The 27,399-nt window shown below is 40.9% G+C and overlaps 1 protein-coding gene across 1 annotated transcript in view; it reads left to right on the top strand.

Moving 5' to 3' along the window:
- Positions 1-14,343, top strand: part of DGAT2L6 (diacylglycerol O-acyltransferase 2 like 6) — a 26,128-nt gene extending 11,785 nt beyond the window's left edge. The window contains exons 2-7 of the mRNA XM_032393784.1: positions 9,267-9,377; positions 9,903-9,973; positions 10,286-10,490; positions 11,154-11,328; positions 13,543-13,754; positions 14,189-14,343. Of these exons, the coding sequence (XP_032249675.1) occupies positions 9,267-9,377; positions 9,903-9,973; positions 10,286-10,490; positions 11,154-11,328; positions 13,543-13,754; positions 14,189-14,343 (929 nt within the window). The remainder of the gene's footprint in view (positions 1-9,266; positions 9,378-9,902; positions 9,974-10,285; positions 10,491-11,153; positions 11,329-13,542; positions 13,755-14,188) is intronic.
- The last annotated feature ends 13,056 nt before the right edge of the window (positions 14,344-27,399 follow it).

Raw genomic sequence — 27,399 nt, 5'->3', positions numbered from 1 at the left:
CGATTTCCCCCCCTTCATTCTTCCCCTCCTGCTACATTCTTCTTCTTTTTTTCTTTCTTAACATATATTGCATTATTTGTTTCAGAGGTACAGATCTGAGATTCAACAGTCCTGCACAATTCACAGCACTTACCAGAACACATACCCTCCCCAGTGTCCATCACCCAGTCACCCCATCCCTCCCACCCCACCCCCCACTCCAGCAACCCTCAGTTTGTTTCCTGAGATTAAGAATTCCTCATATCAGTGAGGTCATATGATACATGTCTTTCTCTGTTTGACTGCAAAATTCTACCAAACATTTTAAAGAAGATATATCACAGATTCTACACAACCTTTCCCAGAAAATAAAAAGAAGGAAGAAACACTTGCCAACTCATTTATGAGGCCAGACCCTGATACCAAAACTAGACAAAGACGGTCCAAGAAAGAAAACTATAGACCAATATTCCCCATAAATATAAATGCAAAAATCCTCAATTAAACACTAGGAAATTGAATCCAGCAATACAAAGCATAATATACCACAGCCAAGTGGGCTTTATCCCAGGAATGCAAGTGAAAATATTTGAAAATCAATATAAACTACCATATTAACAAAGGAAGAGAAAACACATGATCATATCAATTGATGTAGACAAAGCATTTGACAAAATTCCATTTCAATCATGATAAAACCTCTCAGCAAACTAGGAATAGAAGGAAACTTCCTCAATAAACTTCCTGATAAAGAGCATCTATAAAAAACCATGTAGCTAACATCATATTTGATGAAAGACTGAAAGCTTTCTCCCTAAGATTGGCAGCAAAGCAAGGATGTCCACTCTCACCATTTGTACTCAACATCATACTAAAAGTCATAGCAAGTGTAGTAAGACAAGAAGAAGGAAAAATAAGAAAAGCATACAAATTGAAAAATAAGAAAAAAAACTGCCCTAATTTCCGAATGATATGATTGTCTGTAGAAAATCTCAAGGAATCTATTAAAAACACACACACAAAAAAACTCCAAGAACTAGCAAAGGAGGTTAGCCAAGTTACAAGATACAAGATCACACGTAAAAATCAATCACGGGCGCCTGGGTGGTTCAGTTGTTAAGCGTCTGCCTTCGGCTCAGGTCATGATCCCAGGGTTCTGGGATCGAGTCCCACATCGGGCTCCCTGCTCAGCAGGAAGCCTGCTTCTCCCTCTCCCACTCCCCCTGCTTGTGTTCCTGCTCTCGCTGTCTCTCTCTCTTCAAATAGATAAATAAAATCTTAAAAAAAAAAAAATCAATCACATTTCTATATACTAGCAGAAAACAGTTGAAAATAGAAATTTAAGGGGCGCCTTGGTGGCTCAGTTGGTTCAGTGTCTGACTCTTGATTATGGCTCAGGTCATGATCTCAGGGTAATGAGATTGAGCCCAGTGTCAGGCTCTGTGCTCAGCATGGAGTCTCCTTGAGAGTCTCTCTCTCCCTCTGCCCCTACCCCCACTCACACTCTAAATAAATAAATAAATAAACAAATAAAGTATTTTTAATAATCAAAGAATAGAAACAGTTTACATAAAATATGTCAGTTTTAGCTTCCACATTGTTGTTCCCACACACATCAAAATATGGTATCATTTTGCTCAACCTGTAGCATGTGACCACAGCGGTAGCCAGGCCAATTCATTTGGCTCACCATGATGGGGATGGAACATGGTGCCTGTGTATATTAATCAAGCTTTGAAATGTGCACCCCATGGGACACTCACCCCACAGTGGTTTCCTTAATGTAGGATTACAGTCAACATTGCTAATGCATGGAGGTAAGTACAGGATTATGTTTCAGTTTTTATAAATATTCCTTTATCAATAGATTCACAATTTAAATATCTTTAAATGTTTTTAGTAATTTTATTTTTTTAAGATTATTTATTTATTTGAGAGAGAGAGAGGGAGCGTGCATGAGCGGGGTTGGGGGGGTGGGCAGAGGGAGAGGGAGAAGCAGACTCCCCGCTGAGCAGGGAGCCTAATTTGAGGCTCCATCCCAGGACCCTGGGATCATGACCTGAGCCAAAGGCAGATGCTTAACGACTGAGCCACTCAGGCACCCCTATTTTTAATCATTTTCAATCATCAAGAACTGCAGACAACATGGGCTACTCTATTCTGGAATGCCCCCTTGAGAACCCGTAGCCACAGCTGGCAGATCTCAATGGTACTGTGGGCCACTCTTGTATCAGAGGTTGGCCACAGACATTTCAGGGCTGTCCTTACTAGCCCGTCACAATCAGGCCACATTCCAGAGCTCCCCACTCTGCCCATCAATCAGGTGTCATGGTAGTAAGTCTCTTGACTCGACATTCTCCACCAGTGGACTCCAAGAGATCTACTTACCTGTAGTGTTCAGCAGGGTCTGAACCCCCATTTTAGAAATGGGAAGTCGGATGACCTATGAGATGCAATTAATTCCCAGGACAACTGTGGTGCTCCAAAAACTCAGGGTTAGGCAGGATGGATATATGCTTTTTCAAAAAAAGGTAGCAAAGACAGTGATTGTCATGGTAGGATACATTTGCCTAGTATACCTGTATGCTTCTCAAGTGGAGCACCAGTTGCTCCAGGCCCCATCCCCGGGCTGTGCTCTCCTGCAGTACTCTAAAAAATACTCCCCACAGTGCACCAAGCAGCTGAAGTACTTATCATATATTTGCTCTTAACAGAAAAAATATCTTTTAACTTCATATTAGCTTTTTAAGTGGTTAATCCGCTACCTTTATTATATATTTGCACTTATTGGTAGATTTTTACTTTCGCATGTTTTCATATTCCTAGTTAGTGCCTTTTCTTTTCAGCTTAAAGAAGTCCCTTTAACATTTTTTGTAAGGCCAGTTTAGTAGTGATCAAATCCCTTAATTTTGCTTGTGTAAAAAACTCTCTACCACTCCCTCAATTCTGAATGATAACCTTGCCAGGTAGAGTTTTCTTGGTTGAACGTTTCTCCCTTTCACCACTTCAGTTTTATTTGCTTGTTTTCTTTTTTCACTGAAGATTAATTAACATTCAGTGTTACATTAGTTTCAGGTGTACAATATAATTATTCAGCAATTCTATACGTTATTCATTACTCATCAAGATAAATGTACTCTTGATCTTTTTATCCATTTCAACCCACCCCCCACTCATCTCCCCTCTGGTGACCACCAGTTTGTTCTCTGTATTTAAGAGTCTCTTTTTTGTTGGTATCTTTTTTTCTTTGTTCATTTGTTTTGTTTCTTAAATTCCACATAGGAGTGAAATCATATGGTACTTGTCTTTCTTTGACGGACTTATTTCACTTAGCATGACACCTTCCAGGTCCAGCCATGTTACAAATGGCAAGATCATGTATAGATGCACATATACATATATACATATAACATCTTCTTTATCCATTCATCTATGGATGGACCCTTAGGTTGCTTCTCTATCTTGCCTATTGTAAATAATGCTGCAGTAAACAGAGGGGTGTATATAACTTTTCCAATTAGTGTTTCTCATTTCCTTTGAGTAAATACCCAGTAGTGGAATTACTGGATCATACGGTAATTCTATTTTTAATTTTCTAAGGAACTTCCATACTGTTTTCCACAGTGGCTGCACCAATTTGCATTCCCACCAACAGTGGAATGTTGTCTTCTCCACAACTCTGCCAACACTTGCTATTTCTTGTCTTTTTTATTCTAGTCATTCTGACAGGTATAGGGTGACATCTCATTGTGGTTTTGATTTGCATTTCCCTGATGATCAGTGATGTTGAGCATCTTTTCGTGTGTCTGTTGGCCGTCTGTATGTCTTCTTTGGAAAAATGCTTATTCATGCCCCCTGCCCATTTTTTATTTGGATTATTTTTTGGTGTTGAGTTATGTAAGTTCTTTATATATTTTGGATATTAACTTCTTAGCGGATATGTCATTTGCAAATCTCTTCTCTCATTCAGTAGGTTGTCTTAATGTTTTATTGATTGTTTCCTTTGCTGTGCAAAAGCTTTTTATTTTGATGTAGTCTCAATAGTTTATTTTTGCTTTTGTTTCCCTGGCCTTAGGAGATGTATCTAGAAAAATGTTGCTATGACTCATGCCAGAGATATTACTGCTTGTGTTCTCTTCTAGGACTTTGATGGTCATGTCTCACATTTAGGTCTTTAATCCATTTTAAGTTTATTTTTGTGTATGGTGTTAGAAAGTGGTCCAGTTTCATTCTTTTGCATGTAGCTGTCCAGTTTTCCCAGCATCATTTGTTGATGAGACTCTTTTCCTCCTTGTATATTCTTGTCTCCTGTGTTATAGATTAACTGACCATATTAGCATGGATTTATTTCTGGGCTCTCTATCCTATTCCATTGATCTATGTGTCTATTTTTGTGCCAAGACCATACTGTTTTGATTACTACAGCTTTGTAGTATCTTGGAATCTGAGACTGTAATATCTCCCGCTCTTTTCTTCAAGATTACTTTGGCTATTCTCTCTGTTTTTAATACTCTCTCTTTATCTAACTTTTGACATTTTAATTATAATGTGTGTTGGTATAGATTTCTTTGAGTTTATCTTATTTGGAACTCTTTGCTTCTTAGAGCTGAGTGTCTATTTCCCTCCCTAGGTTATGGAGGTCTTCAGCCATTATTTTCTCAAATAAGTTTTCTTCCCCTTTCTCTCTCTCTTCTCCTTTTGGGACCCATATAATGCAAATGTTAGTCTGCTTGATATTGTTCCATAAATCCCTTGAGCTACCTTTACTTGTTTTCACTTTTTTCTCTTTGCTGCTTGGTGTTAGTTTTTCTGCCCTGTGAAATTGACTGATCCTTTACTCTGCTTTACCTAGTCTGCTGTTGAGCCCCTCTACTGTATTTTCCAGTTCAGTTATTGTATTCCTCAGCCCCATGACTTCTGTTTGGTACTTTATTATTTTTTCTATCTCATTGTTGAAGCTCTCCTGTGTTTGTTCATTCTTCTCAAGTTCAGTGAGCATTTTTATGGCCATTACTTTGAATTCTTTATCAGGTAGATTATCTCCATTTTTAAGGCTTTTTTCCCTGAGGTTTTGTCTTGTTCTTTCACTTGGAACATATTCCTCTGTCTTCATTTTGCTTGACCCTCTATGATTGTTTCTATGTAACAGCTATCTCTCCCAGTCTTAAAGAGTGGCCTTGTGTGGGAGATTAAATTTATCATTCAGCCTTTCTCTAGCTTTTGGTTGTTCCTCAGACCTTTATAATTGTTTAAGTAGCCTGATTTGTTCTTGATAGGTTCCAGTTGTTGCGGGTAGACCAATACTTGTCAGTGTTCCAAAGAGAGAGATCTCAGACAGTTTAGTTTCAGGCTAATTATAAACCAGATCCTCAGGCAACAGTTTTTAAGGTAGGCAAATATATACAGTCTTGTGAGTCTATAATATAAACTCTGCCGATATCCAGACAAGAAGCTCTGGAGGTGTCCCCTGGGCAACAGCTGCAAAAATTGTGGCTTTAGATTTTAAGCTCCTGTCTGAGTGGTATCAGCCAGCTGTGGCGAGGACAAGGGAAGGCACTAACATGGTGTCACCCTGTCCGTATTCCCTGGGGGGTTCATCCGTAGCCCCTGGATGTGTGGCAAACCTGAAGCTTGCCCCTCATTCTGAAGCTTCAGGACAAGAAAATAAAACTTTTTCACATGAAGACTAGGGGTTTGTTTCAGTCTGCTGTTTGTGCAGTGCCCTGTGGGTGGTAGCCTGCCAAAGACTATCTCTCCAATTGATTTGGACTCATGGGGCCCAGAAATGCATTTCCCCTGGCCAAGAGAGCCAGGTGCTCAATGGGTGTCCTTTGTATGGGCTGCATGTGCTTGCTGGCCGTGGCTTGGTGGGCCATGACTGTGGCACGTGGGGGTGGGGCACTTGGCCAGCCCAGCTGCAGTGGGGTAGGCTGCACCTGCAGTGCATGGGGGGGCAGGTGGCAGTCCTACTGGAGCTAGCAGGCTAGAGGTAGGGTGTGAAAAAATCACCGGCTAGTATCAACACCAACAAAGCAGGAGAATTCAAAAATGACACCAACTGGTGCCTCCGTCCTTGGAGAGCATTCAAACAGGTTTCTTTTTCTCCAGCAGATGCTTTAAGATTAATACGTGAGTCTCCTCCACATTTGGTCCAGGCGCCTTTCAGAGTGTTACTTTGGTGCTGGGTCCCAGGGCAAGCAGGTCTGTGTGCAGGCCCTTTTAAGAGTGAATTTTCCATTTCCTATCATTCTCCTTGAAGTAAACCCTGTTGGTTTTCAAGACCAGACACTTCGGGGTCTCATCTCTCTGGTGCAGTTCCCAAGGGTTGGGAGGCCTGAAAGGAGGCACAAACCCCTGACTCCTTAGGGACGAGCTCCAGATTATAAGACCCCCTCCCAACTGTGGGTCACTCTTCCTGAATGTGGGGGTTTCTTGCTAGACTGTGTCTCCACCTCTCCTACCTATATCAGTGTGGCTCTTTTATCCTTTGTCATAGAGGCCCTGATCAGCTAGCTTTCAGGTCCTTTCCAGAGGGAATTGTTCCTTGTGTAGCTGCAGAGTTGTTGTGTTCATGGGAGAAGGTGAGTTTAAGATCCTTCTATACCACATCTTGAACCCTCCTATGGCCAACTGATCTTTGAGAAAGATGCAAGAGCATTTCAATGGAGGAAGGGTAGTCTTTTAAACAAATGATGTTGGAACAACTGGATATCCATATGTACTATATGAACCTTGATCAAAAGCTCACATCTTACTAAAAAAAATAACGCAAAATGGATCACAGACATAAATGTAAAATACAAACTGTGAAACTTTTAGTAAAAAACTTAGAAGAAAACCTTCATGACCTTAAGTGAGGTAAAAAGTTCTTAGATTTTTACATCAAAAGCACAATCTGTAAAGGGGAAAAATGATAAATTTGACTTCATCAAAATTAAAAGCTTTTGCTCTAAGAAAGACCCTGTTAAGAGAACAATATAAAAAAATAAACACAGACTAGGAGAAAATGTCTGCAAATCGCATATCCAACAAAGAACTTCTATCCAGAATGTATAAAGACCTCTTAAATCTCACCAGTAAAAACAAAACAAAACAAAAAGACCCAACTGAAAAATGGACCAAAGTGAAATAAAGATGTCCTCACCAAAGAGGATATACAGAAGGCAGATAAGCACATGGAAAGCTGTTAAGCATCATTAGATATTTGGGAAATGCAAATTAAAATTACGATGAGATACCACACTACACATCTATTAGAATGGCTTGGCCATCTTCAATACAAACTAAATTAAGAGCCTGCCTTATGTGAACGTCTTCCTTGATAATTTACACTAAGACTTCTCACTTGAACACAGACAAGATTTTGGAAGACTCTCCTGGTGTCAGGGCCATGATATCTAAGGGAAGGTCACACATCCATATGCACAAATGGCTGCTCTTCATCATTCTTGCCTCAGATACCTTTGCTTTCTGTCACAGAACTCCTTGTTCCTTGAGCTTTAGCTCTTCCATGTTTGGCCTCCGTTTCTCTTATCTCTTTAAATCGCAATTCCGTCACTGTGACACCAGTGACACTTTCCAGAGGGAAACACTCAAACAGGCTGCGTTTGGCAGACTTGTCCTCAAAGGACATTTATGGTCTCCTGAGGTGCACACTTGCAGTTCAAAATAGATTCCACAAGGGGGATAGTGTTTATGGAAGTATAGCCCTTGGTTAGACTACCATTAGGACTTGTGAATAACTGAAAGAGATCAGATATAAGGCACACAATCCATCTATGATTTTTAAATAGCATCACATTTAAACAGCACAAATGCTGCCTAAACACTAATCATTTAAGTTTACCTATTACTGAAAAGAGAAAACATTTCTTTATCTTTCAGTCAGTCTATAGATATTTGCTAAATACCTACTGCGTGCAAGGCACGGTCCTAAATACTGAGGATACAAACTAAATTTATTTGACGCAAGATACAAAAGAAATGATACACTTGCGCTACCTTTAATTAATAATGATTCTTGCTGAGTTTTCTTATGAAGCTTACCTGGCAAATTACTCTCATCTTCTATGAGGGTCAGAGGTAGCAGGACATTTATCCATGGAAAAGCTTCCTGTCAAATTCCTCCCACCCCTATTTCTTACTTAATTAGCATATGCTTCTAACAACCACCTCATCCAGCTCTTGCAAAGAGAATTCAGCCCTATCACTAAGGTTTCTTCTACTCCATAACATGACTTTTTAAAAAAAGGCCCACTCCATCTTTTTCCTGTTATTTTCATCTATGTCCAAAATGCAAGAGGCAAACCCACTGCTAAGTAACTCTTGAGTTTCTTTCCCTTCTCTGGAAATTATATCTACCATGATGTGGTTACCTGGCCAAAGAAGTCATTCCCTTAACTGGGTCTTTTTTTCTTTCACCGTATGTGTACTTAGCCCCTCTTTCTCATGAATGCAGATTTGATTTTATTTTAAGACTTTATTTATTTGACAGAGAGAGAGAGACAGCAAGAGAGGGAACACAAGCAGGGGGAGTGGGAGAGGGAGAAGCAGGCTTCCCACTGAGCAGGGAGCCCGATGTGGGGCTCCATCCCTGGACCCTGGGATTATGACCTGAGCAGAAGGCAAACGCTTAACGACTGAGCCACCCAGGCACCCTATGAATGCAGATTTTAAAATGGAATTTAATTCCCACTGCTTGTGAGTTGTGTCATGTTTATATTTCAAAGCCTACTGTGGCCCTTTGCTAACAGAGATAATATTCCCCCTTCTGGGTTTTTGAGACATTTTGAATGTGACAAAACTGAACATAGTAAAGCACTTTCTAAATATGTGTTTTCTTCTCAGCATCAAACAGCCTGTATACTACAGGCAGCCCCTCTCTGCTGGTATGTACTGACTTAGCAGTTCCACAAAGAAAGGAGGGTCAAGCTTTTAGAAAGGAATTCCTGAGGTCCCGGAATGGAGACGTCAGCCACTGGTTCAAGGTGCTGTTCTCACCAAGCCACTTGCCAAACAGAGTTGTCGTTCAACCCCAGCTGAGGGCCTGCTCTGAGAATGTCATGGTTATGCTGTTTCCTCAGTTAAGATCTCAGCCATCGAAGGGACCCAGGTCCAAGGACTCAGACAGAGGTCAGCCCAGACTACAGCAGAGCTGGGCGGGGTTGCGAGGGGAAAGGGAGAGATGGGTCTCACACCAGCCTTGACCTGCTCCTTCAGTATAGAGCAGAGATGGGAGTTAGAATTATATTAAACTTGAAGGAAACTGAACCTTTGTGTCCCCACAGGAATGATTCCTGTTTTTCTTATACCCTACTTTCTGGTGTTCACTAAATTCTGGATCTTGTCTGTGCTTGCCTTAGCCTGGCTCGCCTATGATTGGAATACCCACAGTCAAGGTAAGAGACAGAGGAAGGGTGGTTGGTGGTCCCTGTCTGTGCCAAGGATGGAACCACAGGGAGAGAGAAATTGAGGGAGAGAGTGGAAGAAGCAGAGAGAGAAGGGGTGGGAAGAGGAAAGAAGGGGAAAGGGAAAGGAAAAGAAGTTGGAAGGTAAAGGGAAAGAAGCAAATAGGGTTAGAGGGAAGGAGAAGGAGAGAGGAGAGCATAGCTCAGCCAGGAGCAGAGATCTCTCCCAGGTTTCCCAGGAAGGATTAAGAGGTTTTGGGGGCAGGTGCCCCCAACCTTGGGATGTTTTCCTATCACTTTCCTGGCTGGCTACAGGGGATCAGGGTCCTCCTATATCTTCTTGGGGGTTGGATTCAGAGACAGTACCTACAGCTCTGCACTCTAGAAATATGGAAGTGTGAAAAGGGGACCTCTTCTGTGGACCTGAGGAATGTAAGAAGAACCCTCCACCTCTGGGAGAGGTTTGAGGGATTGGCAGTATCTTACCTGCTCTTTCCTTCCCTCCTGTACCCACAGGTGGTAGGCGTTCAGCTTGGGTGCGAAATTGGACCCTCTGGAAGTATTTTCAAAATTATTTCCCAATAAAGGTAACTACCCTTCCTTTTGGTGCCCTTGGTTCTTGTGGCCCAGACTCTCTCTCCCCTCTCAGCTCCATGTATTCAAAGGCTTTAGTGACCAACAGTGAAAGTCAAGGCCCAAAAGCATAATGCAGAGTAGGCATCCAAGATGGATGGGCAGGTGGGGAGATGGATGGATAGAAGCCTTTCTTCACAGTGGCAAACCCAGGTCAGCCTCTCTGAGCATCATAACCCCTGGCAATCCTATGACAATGATGACATCCCAAGGAACAAGGATTTGTTCTTCGTATCTACCGCTCTGACTTAATCTCCCTTTCACAGCTGGTGAAGACTCATGACCTCTCTCCCAAACACAACTATATCATTGCCAATCACCCCCATGGCATTGTCTCTTATGGTGTGTTCATCAACTTTGCTACTGAGGCCACTAGCTTTGCTCAGATTTTCCCAGCCATCACTCCTTCCGTAGGGACCTTGGAATGGGTCTTCTGGCTCCCAATTGTGCGAGACTATGTGATGTCAATGGGTGAGTTTAAGAAATCATTCCATTCTTTGACCTACCTCAGAGCTCCAACCCCAATAAGCCCTGACAGTCCACATCTCACATCCTGCTGGAAGAGGACTTAGTAGAAAATGAGTCCAGAACACATTGGGCCAGTAACAAGAGTATGCGGCCACGCATCAGGTTCTGTCTAAGATCTGGGAGGTAGGGGTTTAGTTAGTCAGTAGGATAAGTTACAGGCACTTATAAGAGTTGCCAGGAATCTTTTCAGAAGAAGGAGCAGAAAGCTGGAGTTCAGGATCAAAGCCAAAGTGGAAAGGCAGAAGGTTGGCGGTAGCTAGTGGCTAGTCCTGATCACCCCCAAGATATCGAACTCTGGACAGTTTCCAGAGCTGTAAGACTGGGGAGAGTAGATACTATTGATCTAAGAGACAGCAGGCAGAGGAACTCAATGTAGGCCCAACTATAGTATCAGAGAGCCCCCCCCGCCCCCGCAAGGCAAGCAGTTGACCCTAGGGACCAACCTCATGCTAGGGCTAACCCAGGATGTGGAGGTCAAAGAGAGAAGAGTGGAAACAATGATAGTTAGGAAACAGAACTGTCTCCAGCATGAAGAGCACAGAGAAACCCCTTTCCCCAATCTCAGGCACCAAGTTTGTTATGCCACTTGACTTTTTGGTTTCACAGGTGTGTGCCCAGTGAGTGGCTTGGCCTTGAAGTATTTGCTGACCCAGAATAGCACAGGAAATGCTGTGGTTATTGTGGTGGGTGGAGCTGCTGAAGCCCTCTTGTGCCGACCAGGAGCCTCTACCATCTACCTTAAAGAACGTAAAGGTTTCGTGAAGTTGGCACTGAAGACAGGGTGGGTCCTGGTGCCCTATTGTCAGGGTGCCATAGGTACTTTGTAGCACCTCTCCAGAATGGTTCCCTCCTTTGGAAGCCTGTTAGAGGGGGCTCCCTCTTCACTCTGATTGCTGTCCTCTGCTCCTTCACACTGTGTCTTAACTGTGTATAGGGCTCTAGATACATTTGTAGGCACTTCTTTTACTTGAAGTTGGAGAAAGAACAGTAGGAAAAGACCTTTACCTTCTGCCCATTAGCCTAGTTAGCTGGGGGTCTGGGGAAGTGGAGCTTTACTCTATATCAACCCACTAACTAAGAGGCCCAGAAAACCTACCCAGGGCAAGGAAGGCACTGGGCTTGGGGCTGTGCGGATTGCAAAAATAAAGAAGACACGGTTATTGCCCCCAAAGAGCATATAATCTGGTTTGAAAAATAGAATGCATTCATTCAGCAGTTACTGAACACCACTGTGTGTCAGGCATAGTACTAGGCATTAAGGATGTAAAAATAAATAAGACCTGGTCCTTGCCTTTAAGAAACTGACAGTCCCATGGGAACAACAGATATATGCACATGTAATTACAAAATATATCCAGAAGCCAACCACTTATCATCTCAACTATAACCCCCCATGGTTTAAACTAGCATCACCTCTCCCCTGGATTATTACAGTCTCCTAACTGCTCTACCTGCTTCTTTCTCTGCCTCCCCCACATCCAAGAATCTATTCTCAACTGCAGCTAGGATGATTCCATTAAACGTGAGATTATGTCACTACTCCAAATGCTCCAACGGCTCCCATTTCACTCTGAGCAAAAGCCAAAGTCTTTACGAGGGCCTGCAAAACCCTAAATAATCTGGTCCTTAGCTACCTCTCATCACTCACTGCTCTCCCCCTTGCTCACTCTATTACAGCTACAGTAGACTTCTTGCTGTCCCTCAAACAAGCCATGTGCTCCTGCCTTAGGGTCTTTGCTCTAGCTGTCCCCTCTTCCTGGAACGCTATTCCTCCAAATAACTGCTTGGCTCATTCCTTTACTTCCTCCAGGTACTTGCTCAAATGTTTCTTCTCAGTAAGGTCTATCTTGATCATCTTGCTCTATTTTTTTCCTGTTGCATTCATCATCTTCTTATATATCACTGATTTTATTTATTTATGTATCTGGTTTTTTGTTTATTTGTTATTATTGTTTACTATCTGTCTTCCCTCAAGAAAAACTGCGAGAGATTTTTTTTAAATCCATTTTGTTCACTGATGTGTCCCTAGGGCTTAAACCAGTGCTGACACATAGAAAGAGCTCAATAAATATTTGTTGAATGAATGATGTGCTATAATAGAGATATATACAAAGTCCTATGGGAACAACAACTGATGGAAAAACTTTCACTCTCCAAGTAGTTTCATAAGTGAGTGACATCTGAATTATGAGCTAAAATATTAGTAGGAGTTGCCAGTCAGACCAAAAGGGAGAAAGAACTCAGGGGACCTACAATATATCAAGCACTATGCGAGGACCTAGAGATCCAAAGATGAATGACAAATTTCCCACCTTCAATCAGCTTGACAGACAACTAGGGAGTCAGACAGGTAAGGAGATAACTGTAATAACTGGGTTAGAATAGTGTTAGTGTGGGGTACCTAATTCATATTGTGGGGGAGGGAATTGGAGGTAGTCAAAAAAAGTTTCTTCAAGAGATTGAAATTGGAGCTGAGCACTGAAGGGCAAAATAGAATTAGCCATGTGAAGACAGAAGGAAGGCATTTCTGGCAGAGGGAGCAGAATGTACGAAGAAGCATAGACAAGAAACAACTTGGCACACTCAGTATGGCTAAGCAGATTGCAAGAAATGGGTGGGGAGAGGGGAAGCTAGCACAAAAGCTAGAGCACAAAAGCCACGGTAAGCAGCATGATACAAAGTGAGGATCTCGGGAAGAGTTTTAAAGAGAGGAATGACATGTCCAGATACGCAGTTTAGGAAGATCACTCTGGATGCTGGGTGCAATGAAAACAGATTGCCTAAGATTAGTTTCTTCCTATCAGAGGACAAGGTGCAGGAGCTCCCCCCAAAGGGTTCAGTTGGAAGGGTGGAGCCTGGCAAGAAAGCTGAAGATGTTTGGGTGCTTGGGTTCTTGTCCTATAATGGGAAGATTGGAAAAGTTTCATATCTTGGAGAGGATTTTGCTGGGGGGAGCTCCCTGGGAGAGCTAATACTTCTGCTCCTTTCTTTGCAGAGCATACCTTGTCCCTTCCTATTCCTTTGGAGAGAATGAGGTTCACAATCAAGAGACATTCCCTGAGGGCACGTGGTTAAGGTTCTTCCAAAAAACCTTCCAGGCCACATTCAAAAAAATCCTGCGACTAAATATTTGTATCTTCCATGGCCGAGGCCTCACTCGAGAATCCTGGGGCTTCCTTCCTTTCAATCGGCCCATTACCACTGTTGGTAAGCTTTCCAATACCTCTGGACCACCCTCGTTGTTGATTCCCCGCCCCCAACCCAGGTCATCAGTCAAGTCCAGGAGGCCCAGCAAACAGCTGGGATGGGCAATGGGAATTCCAGAGGAATATGGCTGAGGGCAAGGTGGGCAGGACAACTAAACAGATAAGAGTTGCGGCCATTTAATAGCTGCCATGAGAACATCTTTATTCGCAAGCATTCCTTCATAACTCCTCTGAGCTTATTCTCATTCTCTTCAGCATGCATAAGATTAGGTATTTGGAGAATATGGGATGGGATGGAGCTAGAGCAGAGGGAAAGAACAAAGGAAGGGGAGGGGACACAGATACTGAGTTTCAGTATGTGGCTCCTTCTGAGGGATGGGTAATTTGAGTTGGGGAGGGGAGGTTCTCATACTTGTCTCTTCTCCTTCCCCATAGTTGGGGAGCCCCTGCCAATCCCCAAGATTAAGAGGCCAGACAAGACGACGGTGGACAAGTACCATGCACTCTACATTGATGCCTTGCGCAAGCTGTTTGACCAGCACAAAGTTCAGTATGGCCTTCCTGAGAGCCAGGAGCTGACAATCATATAACAGGAACTAAGTCTCCCCCATTACTAAACTCCTAGAGCATTGAGGGATCCAGGTAGGGCCAGCCAGAAGGGAGAATTTGGGGAGAGAGGAGGAGCTCAGGCATGAGAGAGGCCAACCAAGCCAGAAAGTACTTAATGAATCTGGCTTGGCGGAAGGAACCAAGGGGCAGAGGAAGAGTAGGGAACAACCCACTTTAGAAAGCAGAGTCTTGTGAATCCACAGACCTTGTGTGCCCCCTGACTCCAGCTGGCTCTCTGATCAAAGCAATGAGGAGCCAAAGAACACCACTGCTCCTTCCTCCCAAGCCTTAGTGACACCATCACGATGTAGCTTTAGGCTTAGAAGCCTTGTTGAGAACAGGAATGGTTTGTTTCCTCCTCCTCCTTACAATTTGGGAAATACAACAAGGTAAACCAGGGACCTGACCTGTAGTTCCTGATCCAAGCAGAAAGGATTCCCTCACTTGTGACCCAGTTCTACATGGGCAAAAACTTTTGCATGCAGTTATGCTGTCTCTTCCATAAAAGTAAAGGTCTACTCCTGAAACCAAGATCACAGTGTTAACTAACTAGAAATTAAGTTAAAATTTGAAAAAAAAGAATAAAGTTCTCGATATGTAAAACAGGCTATGACTAGTTTCTAATTACTGTGGTTCACTACTGAGCTTCCCCCTCCAACCCGGCCAGGAAGCTGGTCTGTGGAGAGCCATTTTCCTTTTCTGCTTGCATCCTTTATACGTCCTCTGACAGAAAAGGTGAGGGAGAGGAACCAGAACTATGCTACACAGTGTAGGAGACAGGAGAAAAACTGAGAATTGGCATAGATACCCACTGAGTCACCCATCTCTCCTAACCCCACATAACCATCATGGGTCAGAAAGAAGGGAGCCACAAGACCATGCACAGACTGAGTCTACTTTATGTCAAGTACCTACTGTGTAACAGGGATTATGCCACCATTTTCACAATCTTTGTCTCTTAATGCCAGCCCCAACCCTGTGACATTGTTGTCATCTCCATTTCACAGTAGCTAAAACTCAAAGAAGTTAAGTAACTTGCCCATAGTCACACAGCTTTGGATAGAAGCAGCATTCAACCCCAGGTCTTGCTAATTCTAATCCAAAGGTCTTCCTAATACATCAACCACCACACCTCCCATTCCTCATTTCCTAGAGACCCATTAATTGGCTTCATTTTCCTAAATAAGGACCCATGGTACCCCACTGAAGTTAGTTCATAAGTGTGGGCCAAGTGACATGGATTCTACTCAGAGTGGATCCAGGTTAGACCTCAGGGAAAATAATTTATTCATTAAAAAACCAATAAATTGGAATTGGGAATCCAGAAACAAACCCATACATGTATGGCCAATTGATTTTTGCCAAGGTGCCAAGGCAATTCAATAGGGGGGAAAGAATAGTTTTTCCAATATATGAATAGTCTTTTCAATATATGATGCAGGGACAACTGGATAGTCACATGGAAAAGAATGAAGTTGGAACTCTACCTCAAACCATATACAAAATTTAACTTGAAATGGACCAAAGACCTAAAGTGAGAGCTACAACTATAAAACTATTAGAAGAATACAGAAGAGTAAAGTTTGCTGGTCTTGGATTTGGCAATGGATTCTTAGATAAGACACCAAAAGCACAAACAACAAATGAAGAAATAGATAAGTTGGACTTCATTAAAATTAAACACTTCTGTGCTTCAAAGAAAACTATCAAGAAAGTGAAAATCAACCCACAGAATAGGAGAAATTTGCAAATCGTGTCTGATAAGAGTCTAGCATGCAGAATATATAAAGAACTCTTACAACTCAATGACAAAAAGGCAGCACAATTAAAAGTGAGCAAAGGGGGGTGCTTGGATGGCTCGGTCACCCAACGTTGGTGAAGTGTGCGACTCTAGGTTTCTGCTCAGGTTGTGCTCTCATGGGTCGGGAGATCAAGCTCCAGGCGGGCTCCGTGCTTGTGCTCAGCGGGGAGTCTGCTTGGAGATTCTCTCCCTCTGCCCCTCCCCCCCAACTCACAGGCAGATGCACGCTCTCTCTCCCTAGCGTTCTCTCTCTCTAAAAATAAATAAATCTTTTAAAAAATGAGCAAAGAATTTGAATAGCCATCCCTCCAAATAAGATATGCAAATGAAAAAGTGCTCAAATTATTAATCATTAGGGAAATGCAAATCAAAACCACAATGAGATACCATTTCACACTCACTAGGATGACTGTAATAAAAAAGGCAGACAATAACAAGTATTATTGAGGGATATGGAGAAATTAGAACCCTCAGGCATTCCTGTTAGGAATGTAAAATGGTGCAGCCCCTTTGGAATACAACTTGGCAGTTCCTCAAAAGGTTAAACATGGAATTATCATATGACCCAGCAGTCCCACTCTTACATATATACCTCCCAAAATTGAAAATACATCACCACACAAAAATTTGTACATGGATGATCATAGCACAATTATTTATAATAACAAAAAAAAATGAAAACAACCCAAAAGCCCATCAATTGATGGATGGGTAAACAAAATGTGGTATACCTATGTGATGGAATATTATGCAACCATAGAAGGAATGAAATACTGATACATACCGCAACATGGATGCCAGAAACACAGGCTGTTTATTACATAATTCCATTTCTATGAAATGTCCAGAATATGCAAATATAAAGAGACAGAGAGACATAAAGTAGATTAGTGGTTATCAGGGACTGGGGGAGAATGGAAATTGGAGTGACTGTTAATGGGTATGGAGTTTCTTTTGGGGATGATGAAAATTTTGTGCAATTAGATAATGATGATGGTTGTGCAACCTTGTGAGTAACTAAAACCCACCATATTGTACACTTTAAACTGGCAAATTTTATTTTTTTTAATTTTTTTAAGATTTTATTTATTTATATTGACAGAGAGAGAGCACAAGAAGGGGGAATGCCAAACAGAGGGAGAGGGAGAAGCAAGCTCTCCGCTGAGCAGGGAGCCCAATATAGGACTCGATCCCAGGATCATGACCTGAGCCGAAGGCAGATGCTTAACTGACTGAGCCACCCAGGCACCCCATGATTGGCAAATTTTATAGTATACAACTATACCTGGAAAAAGTAATGTTTAAGAAAAATCAGCCTTTTAATTTAAGGAAAAATGTGTGGGTTGTATTAAAAGTTGTATTAAAGTTTAAAAATACACAATAAATTTTTTAAAATACTTTTTATTTTGAAATGATTGTAGATTCACAGGAAGTTGGACCCATTGGACCCTTTACCCAGCTTCCCACGATGGTGACTCTTACATAATTGAGTACAATATCAAAACAGGAAATTGACACTGGTATAATACTGTTAATTAGACCATAGGCTTACTCAGTTTTCACCATTTTTATGCACACTCATTTGTGTGTGTGTGTGTATGTGTGTGTATACATACAATTTGATCTCATATATACAGATTTGTATGACCCCTGTTACCCTTATGACATAGAACTGTTTCATCACCATAGAGTAACTACCTACAACCCCACCTGTATAATCACACACCTCTGCCTTCATCCCTGTGCCCTGGCAATCACTGATCTATTTTCCATCTCTATAGCTTTATCATTTCAAGGATATTATATAAATGGAATCATACAGTATGTAATCTTTTGAGATTGGTTTTTTCCATTAAGTGTAATGCCCTTAAGATCCATCCAAGTCGTCATGTATCAATAGTTCATTCCTTTTTGTTGCAGAGTAGGATTCCGTGGTCTGGATGCACCAGAGTTAGTTTAACCATTTACCCATTGAAGGACATCTGTATTGTTTCCAGTTTTGGACTATTACAAGTAAAGCTGCTGTTAACATCCATGTACAAGTTTTTGTATAAATGGAAGTTTTGATTTCTCTGGGATAAATGCCTAGGAGTACAATTGCCGGGATATATGGTAATTGCACATTTAGTTTTATAGGAAACTCACATTATTTTCTAGAGTGGCTGTACCACTTTACGTTACCATCAGCAATATATGAGGGATTAATTTTCTCTGCATCTTAGCCAGTATTTAGTATCATCACTGTTTTTCTTTTTTTAATTTTAGCCATTCTGATAAATGTGTAGTGATATTTCATTGTAATTTTAATTTGCATTTTTGTTTTAGATCAGTCTCTCAGCTAGAAATGCCTGGAGGCACTCACCTGGGCCCAGACTACTTGGGGCAAGCCCACAAAGACATTTCCTCACTGGAGTCAATGCTATGGCTGGCCCGGTTTTTGTGGTTTGTATTATGATTTCAAGACACACCTCAGCAACAACCATCAGGGAACTTTGAAAAAACAAGGCTTATTACTCAGGTTCTGGAGAGTACAGAGCACACCAGGTGCCACACAGTGAGGTCATGGGTAGAGATAGAAAGAGCATGCAGAGCTGGGGTTCTGCCTTTACTGGGGTCAAAGGTAGGGTGCCTAGGGCTTCATAGGTTCATTCTTAATTGGTGAATTTAAGACATAAGAGTGGGAATTAAAGCTTGGGAAGGGAAAAGTAGGGTCACCAGTCAGTTATCTAGGTCACCAGGGCTTTCTAAAAGGGAACTTCATGGTTGGTGTCGCCTGGCTCTTTATCTCATTGTGTGGCTGGTAATGTGTTTATCTGAGATGAATGTCTTTGATATGGATGTTTTGGCAATCAAAAGCTTAATGCCAGGCATTTATGTTGCAACCCAAAAGCTAATTGTCAGGCACTTACACTGCAATTGTCCTAATGGCTAATGATGTTAAACTTATTTTCATGTGCTTATTTGCTGTCCATATATACTCTTTTTTAAAAAGATTTTAATTTATTTATTTGATAGAGACACAACAAGAGAGGGAACACGAGCAGGGGCAGAGGGAGAGGGAGAAGCAGGCCTCCCGCCGAGCAGGGAGCCCAACACGGGGCTCATCCCAGGACCCTGGGATCATGACCTGAGCCGAAGGCAGACGCTTAACGACTGAGCCACCCCCATATATCCTCTTTACTGAAATCTCTCTTCATGTCTTTTGCCCATTTTAGATCTTTACTGTTGAAAATTCTTTATATATTCTAGATACTAGTCCTTTGTTGGATATATGGTTTGCAGATGCTTTCTCCCAGTCCGTAGCTTGTCTTTTTATCCTCTTATTTAACAGGTCTTTTACAGAGAAAATATTTTTAGTTTTGGTGAAGTTGAATTTACCGAATTTTTCTTTTATGAATTCTATCAGTTTAGTATTGCAACTGTAACACATTACATTACAGTGGCTTTTTCACTTTCTGTAATATATGAGAAAAGAAATGCCAAATCAATTTTAAAAAACAAGAGCCATAACTTAAAACTAAAATATGGTATTTTGACTTTTGACTCCATAACACAAAATAAGCTGAGCAACAATTTTGACAAAAATATTGTCTCTCAATAACACATAAAAATAGGCAGAGTGAGATATCAAAGGAAAATATTTTTCCTGAGCAGAGTGTACTTCTGACTTAATAGCTACAGGAAGACAACCATTTGTTGTAATATCAGAACTGGGGGAGGAGTTATCTGTAGAAGCATTAATGAAATTCCTGGCAAAGTTAAATGAAATTATTGAAAATGAAGGCTACTATTTCCAAACAAGTGTCTAATATCAATGAAACAGGACTTTTTCTAATGTTTTGCTGTCACAAATCTACAATGCCAAGAAATACAAATCAAGGCTTGGTTATAAATCAGAGGTGGTTGAATGGTTAGATTCTCAAAGGAACTCAGCCATAAAGATTTCATTGAAATAGGAGAGCAAATGGTCACTGTTAGAGATGCCCCAGAAATTATCCTGCTCCAAAGATTTGTCACGTGTCAATACACGTCTCATTGACAACAAAAACTTTCCAGAAAGATGACCTTATTTTAAAATGCACTCAAAGGTCTTAAGAGTAATAAAGAATGCCTGTGTTTACTTAAGGAATATTTAGCAGAAAAATATGACAACTTCATTCTGAAATTCAAGGACTTGCATTTTTGGTTTTCTAAAAAATTGGAATATAATTCACATATATAATTCACCCTTTTAAAGTGTACAGTTCAGTGGTTTTCATATATTCACAACGGACATCTTAGGCCAGCCCCTGAGGAAAAATGAACCCCCAAAAGAAACATTTATGATGCAACATTTCTATTTTGTGTTTTGTTTTATAGAGTTAGAGTTTTTTAAAAGCATATATTTCGATTTTCTTTTTTATTTATTTTCATTACCAATTTTGGTATTTTTACAGTGTGAGATGAATTTTCAGGAACAAATTACAATGTATTATATTGCACCAATAGGATATGAGTTTACCTTATGACATCTTAATGCCTGAACTTGGTCCAGGAATCAATAGGCTACAAGTTATTTGCAAACAATATGATGGCTTACTTTAAAAACTCAAGAGAATAGGGGCACCTGGGTGGCTCAGTCATTAAGCATCTGCCTTCGGCTCAGGTCATGATCCCAGGTATCGAGCCCCACGTTGGGCTCCCTGCTCAGCGGGAGGCCTGCTTCTCCCTCTCCCACTCTCCCTGCTTGTGTTCTTGCTCTCGCTATCTCTCTCTCTGTCAAATAAATAAATAAAATCTTTTAAAAAATTAAAAAATTAAAAAAAACTCAAGAGAATAAACTGAGAAATTGTTAGAATTGATAAGAGAGTTCAGTCAAATGGCTAAATACAACATAATATATGCCAAATCAATTTTTCCTGTATACTAATAAGAACCAATTCAAAACTATAATAGGAAAAAGAGTACAAAAACAGATATATAAAGGAATGGGTAAATAAATGGAGATATAAACCTTGTTCCTGGATGAGAAAACTCAATATTGTGAAGATATTAATTATTATTTCCAAAAAGAATTATTATTTCAAAATTAAATTTAATGTTTAATGCACTTCCAATTAAAATCCTAATAGTTTTGTTTGGCACTTAAGAAAGCTATTCTAAAATTCATCCAAAAGAATAAGCAGTCAAAAACTAACCAGGCAGGGGTACCTGGATGGCTCAGTCAGTTAAGCGTCCAACTCTTGATCTCAGCTCAGGTCTTGATCTCAGGGTCGTGAGGTCAAGCCCTACGTTGGGTTCCATGCACATTGTGGAGCCTACTTAAAAAAAAAAAATAACCAGACAATTTTTGAAAACTAAGAATTAGCATAACTAGATGTTAAAACACATTATAAATATTCACATTAAAAGAGAATAGTACCAGTGTTAGCTAGGAGGCAGCAGTAAGTTACTCAAATAAGAGGGCTGAAAGAGTTTTCCTTAGTCCTGGTGCTTTCTAGGATAAAGCAAGACCCCAACCCAATGGCACAACACTATTGTCTGAGTGTGCAGCAAAGCCAAGGTCCCTCAGAATTTGTTGAGCTGAAGAATTGAATGGGGTCTCTGCACAGGCATCCTTGAACGGGCTTCCCTCAAGTGCCACAGACCCAAGCTCACTACTGACAAGTGGCTGCATAATAAGAGAGCATCAAGAGGGATAATGGAGAGAGGTTGGAGGGAAATAGATGAAGGAGAATGTTCCTTGTTAGGGGGAGGGCAAGGACCTTCAGACTCACTGCTGCTCCCAGGTCCAAGACTACCATAGGGAACCCACCTTTCTTGGGCCTCCACTACAGAAACCACCACAGTCTCAAGGCATAATGTCTGAGGAAAAACTAAGATGTTTTTTGAGCCTAATCTCTGGCTCTCAAGACCTGGTGGAGCTTTATCTCAATAACCAGTTTTCCTCTCTTCCCCAGTAACTGGAAGAAAACTCAGCTTAGGGATGGCCTAGGACAAGGAATGGGTGAGTCAGAAAACAGAGCAGTTACGCTAATAGCTGGAGGGGGACTCCACCCCCTTGACAAACCCAACTGCCTGGAGGTAAGCCAAGTGACACAACCCAAAAACATCTGTGCAAACAAGTCCTCCCTGAAGACTAGCAGAATCTGGGAGATGCCTCACTTTTTATCCCGAGGATCTCTCATACCATATGACATATATAGGTCATTATAGTACATGTTGTTCCTGGAGGATTAGCAGTTCAGCAAGTGTGTCAGCCTAAATTGTTATTTGTCCCATATCGCTAGTGCTTTCAAGCTATCATAACATCATTTTTCAATATTTTAACAAATGCTTATGGAGTTCCTACTAAGTGACAGGCACTGTTCTAGATGCTGGTATTGTAGTGAATAAAACAAAGACCTTGCCCTCTCAGAGCTTACATCCTAGCTGGGGGAGACAGATAAGCAAGCAAGCAAGCAACACCATCACATAATGATAAGGGCCATGAAGAAAAACAAGGCCAATAAGGGACCAGTGTGTGATGGGGAGTCCTATTTCAGTGAGGCTGGTGAGGGAGGCTTTCCCTAGAGAGGTGTTATTTGAATAGAGATCTGACTACAGTGAGGCAGCCAGCCATGTTAATGTTGGAGGAAGAGTCCTAGCAGAGGGACCAGCAAAGCCAAAAGCCTGAGAGGAAATCTACTTGGCATGTTCAGGGAACAGCAAGATTTCCTGGTAACTGGATGGAGTGGAATGAACAGGGAGAGAATGGAAGATAAGGTGAGAGAAGTGGACAAGACCTAGATCAAGTAGGACTCCAGAGACCAGTGTGATGGTTTAGGATATTGTACTAAGTGGGATGAGATGTTGCTGGAAGGGTTACAATTATTTTTGTTATGAAAAATTTTAAACATATATAAATCTAGAGATAATAGTATAATGAACCTTTATAAACTATCACCGGGATTCAACAATTGCCAAGATACTGCTGTTTCTTGGCTGGCTCAGTCGGTGGAGTGTGCAGCTCTTAATCTCGGGGTCGTGAGTTTGAGCCCCACATTGGGTGGAGAGACTACTTAAATTAAATTAATTTAATTAAAGATATTGCTGCTTCCTTCCTCTATTCCAACTTTTCCTTTTTGTTTTAGCTGAAGTGTTTTAAAGTAAATTTCACCTTTACAAATGTCACATCTAAAAAAATTACCATTTTCTTATATAACAATAAAGTCATTATCACACCTAAAATAGTAACTATAATTCCTTAGTACCATCTAATACTTAGTCCATAGTCAAATTTCCCTCATTGCCTTCAAAATGTTTTTTATAGTTGGTTTATGATATAAATATATTTTAAATTATTTTAAATAAATTCTTTTAATCTAAAGCAACATTACCTCTCCCCTCCCCCATTTTTTATACCACTGACTTCTTGAAGAAACTAGATCACTGTCCTATATAAGGTCCCAAATTCTGGATTTGTCTATTAGACTCCTCATGGTGTCTTTTAACTTGGTCCTTTATTTCTCCTATTTTCTCTTAACTGGAAGCTAGCCAGAGGCTTTTATAGATTCAGGTTCACCTTTGGAGAGGAGAATATTTTAAAGGTAGGTAGGTATAGGTAGGTACTGTACACTGGGGTTATCTTCCTTATAGTGCTTCTAAGATTGATCCAAAATATGTGTGCTGATAACCTAATTTTTTCATTGTAACATTCCACATCAACCTTTCATGCCGTGGTTTTAGCAGTCAGTGATGATCATTGCATGACACAATTATTTCATCGGAGGTTGTACAATGATGTTTTTCTATTTCTATCACTCCATCCACACTTACTGGCTCACATAGTGCAGTATATTGATAAATCTCACTTCCAACTCCACTCCCTCTAACCTGTTCCTTCTCTCTACAGGTAAGCATTTCTGTTCATTTGAGGGTTTTTTCTAGAGTTCTTACAATTAGAAACATTTGTATGTTGTATGGATATATTTGTATCCCTGTCCTTTTTGATAAAAGGTTGCATTACTGTATATGCTATCTTGTATCTTTCTTTTTTCACTTAGATATATCCTGGAAATCATTCCATATCAGTGTCTCCAGATCTACATCATTGGAGGAAGATCTTCTTCATCATTGGTTTTGAACAGGAGAATGGCAAAATCTGCCTTGAAGTTTAGAAGCCTCCCTCTAAACTGCCTTGCGAAAAATAGAATTTAAAAGGGCAAATATTAGGGGCGCCTAGGTGGCTCAGTCCGTTCAGCCTCCAACTCTTGATTTCAGCTCTTGTCATGATCTCGGGGTCGTGAGATCGAACCCTTGCATGGAGCCCCACATTGAGCCCCATGCGGGGCTCTGTTCTGGGTGGGGAGCTTGCTTAAGAGTCTCTCTGCCTCTCCCTCCCACAACCCCACCCACCCACTCTCTCTCTCTCAAAACTAATTAATTAATTAATTAATTTAATTAAAAGGGCAAATACCAAAGCAAGGAGATCATTAAAAGGCTGCTACAAGGGGTGCCTGGGTGGCTCAGTTATTGGGTGTCTGCCTTCGGCTCGGGTCATGATCCCAGGGTCCTGGGATCGAGCCCTGCATCGGGCTTTCTGCTCAGCAGGAAGCCTGCTTCTCCCTCTCCCACTCCCTCTGCTTGTGTTCCCTCTCTCGCTGTGTATCTCTGTCAAATAAATAAAATCTTTAAAAAAAAAGCTGCTACAATAGTCTAGGAAGATGAGCCATTTTTGATGATGCAAATGTAGACTACTCCAGTGAGGGATGGAGGGGCCTGGGCCCCTGACAGCTTCATTGAATAGACCTGCAAAACAGCTCAAACACCTCATGGTGTCCGAAAGAGAAAGAAATACATCTTTACCTTATTTAGGCTACATTTTACTTTGGATCCCCGTCACATGCACTGAACCTACATCCTAACTAATACAAATCATTCTAGTTCTAACAAGCTCTGATTGTTACCACTGGGAGTCAAGATAGCTGACTTCTTGTCTTGACTATATTGGTCATGTAACGAACAAAGAAGAGGTAGGAAGGTGTTCCAGGTAGAGGGAACAGCATGTGTGAGGTTTCAGAGATTGTATAATTTGGCCTTTATCTTACAAGCAACAGAAAACACCTGAAAGTGGCAAGTACAAAATGAATTTTCAAAAGATGAAATGGGTAGTAGTATAGAAGGGAAGATAAACCAGAGACCAGGAAACTATAATAGGAATCCACTCCAGGCCTTGCTTCTACCCAAAGGGCAGTCATTGATGAGCCAAAATAATTTATTTCCTCAAAGACTGACCATGGTTAATACTACCACTACTTCTCCGACTGTATTTCCTACTACTTTTTTTTACTTGGTGCTAACTTTACTCCAGCCACACTGACATGCTTGCTGTTTCTTGAATAAATTTCTTGAACAAGTATGCTCCTGCCTCAGGGATTTTGTACTTGCTGTACAAACTAAGAGAAAGATCATTCATTCAACAAATATTATTGAGCACCTACTATGTGCCAGGCACTGGTAATGGTCCTTAGGATAAATCAATGAACAAATCAAAACAACATAAAAAATCCCTGCCCTTACTGGACCAAATGGACTTCACAGACATATTCAGAACATTCCATCCCAAAGCAACGGAATACACATTCTTCTCTAGTGCCCATGGAACATTCTCCAGAATCGATCACATCCTAGGTCATAAATCAGGTCTCAACCGGTACCAGAAGATTGGGATCATCCCCTGCCTATTTTCAGACCACAATGCTTTGAAACTAGAACTCAATCACAAGAGGAAAGTCAGAAAGAACTCAAATACATGGAGGCTAAAGAGCATCCTACTGAAGAATGAATGGGTCAACCAGGAAATTAAAGAAGAATTAAAAAAATTCATGGAAACCAATGAAAATGAAAACACAACTATTCAAAATCTTTGGGATACAGCAAAGGCAGTCCTAAGAGGAAAGTATATAGCAATACAAGCCTTTCTCAAGAAACAAGAAAGGTCTCAAGTACACAACCTAACCCTACACCTAAAGGAGCTGGAGAAAGAACAGCAAATAAAGCCTAAACCCAGCAGGAGAAGAGAAATAATAAAGATCAGAGCAGAAATCAATGAAATAGAAACCAAAAGAACAGTAGAACAGATCAACGAAACTAGGAGCTGGTTCTTTGAAAGAATTAACAAGATTGATAAGCCCCTGGCCAGACTTATCAAAAAGAAAAGAGAAATGACCCAAATCAACAAAATCATGAATGAAAGAGGAGACATCACAACCAACACCAAAGAAATACAAACAATTATAAGAACATATTATGAGCAACTCTATGCCAACAAATTAGATAACCTGGAAGTAATGGATGCATTCCTAGAGATGTATCAACTACCAAAACTGAACCAGGAAGAAATAGAACACCTGAACAGACCTATAACCACTAAGGAAATAGAAGCAGTCATCAAAAATCTCCCAAAACACAAAAGCCCAGGGCCAGATGGCTTCCCAGGGGAATTCTACCAAACATTTCAAGAAGAATTAATACCTATCCTTCTGAAACTGTTCCAAAAAATAGAAATGGAAGGAAAACTTCCAAACTCATTTTATGAGGCCAGCATTACCTTGATCCCAAAACCAGACAAAGACCCCATTAAAAAGGAGAATTACAGACCAATATCCCTGATGAACATGGATGCAAAAATTCTCACCAAAATACTAGCCAATAGGATCCAACAGTACATTAAAAGGATTATTCACCACGACCAAGTCGGATTTATCCCTGGGCTGCAAGGTTGGTTCAACATCCGCAAATCAATCAACGTGATACAATACATTAACAAAAGAAAAAACAAGAATCACATGATCCTCTCAATAGATGCAGAAAAAGCATTTGACAAAGTACAGCATCCTTTCTTGATCAAAACTCTTCAGAGTATAGGGATAGAGGGTACATACCTCAATATCATAAAACCCATCTATGAAAAACCTACAGCGAATATCATTCTCAATGGGGAAAAACTGAGAGCTTTCCCCCTAAGGTCAGGAACGCGGCAGGGATGTCCACTATCACCACTGCTATTCAACATAGTATTGGAAGTCCTAGCCACAGCAATCAGACAACAAAAAGAAATCAAAGGCATCCAAATTGGCAAAGAAGAAGTCAAACTCTCACTCTTTGCAGATGATATGATACTTTATGTGGAAAATCCCAAAGACTCCACCCCAAAACTGCTAGAACTCATACAGGAATTCAGTCAAGTGGCAGGATATAAAATCAATGCACAGAA

Source organism: Phoca vitulina, unplaced genomic scaffold, assembly GCF_004348235.1.
Source record: "Phoca vitulina isolate PV1807 unplaced genomic scaffold, GSC_HSeal_1.0 scaffold77, whole genome shotgun sequence".
In the NCBI taxonomy this organism is placed as follows: Eukaryota; Metazoa; Chordata; class Mammalia; order Carnivora; family Phocidae; genus Phoca; species Phoca vitulina.
This window is presented reverse-complemented; position numbering and strand designations above follow the sequence as displayed.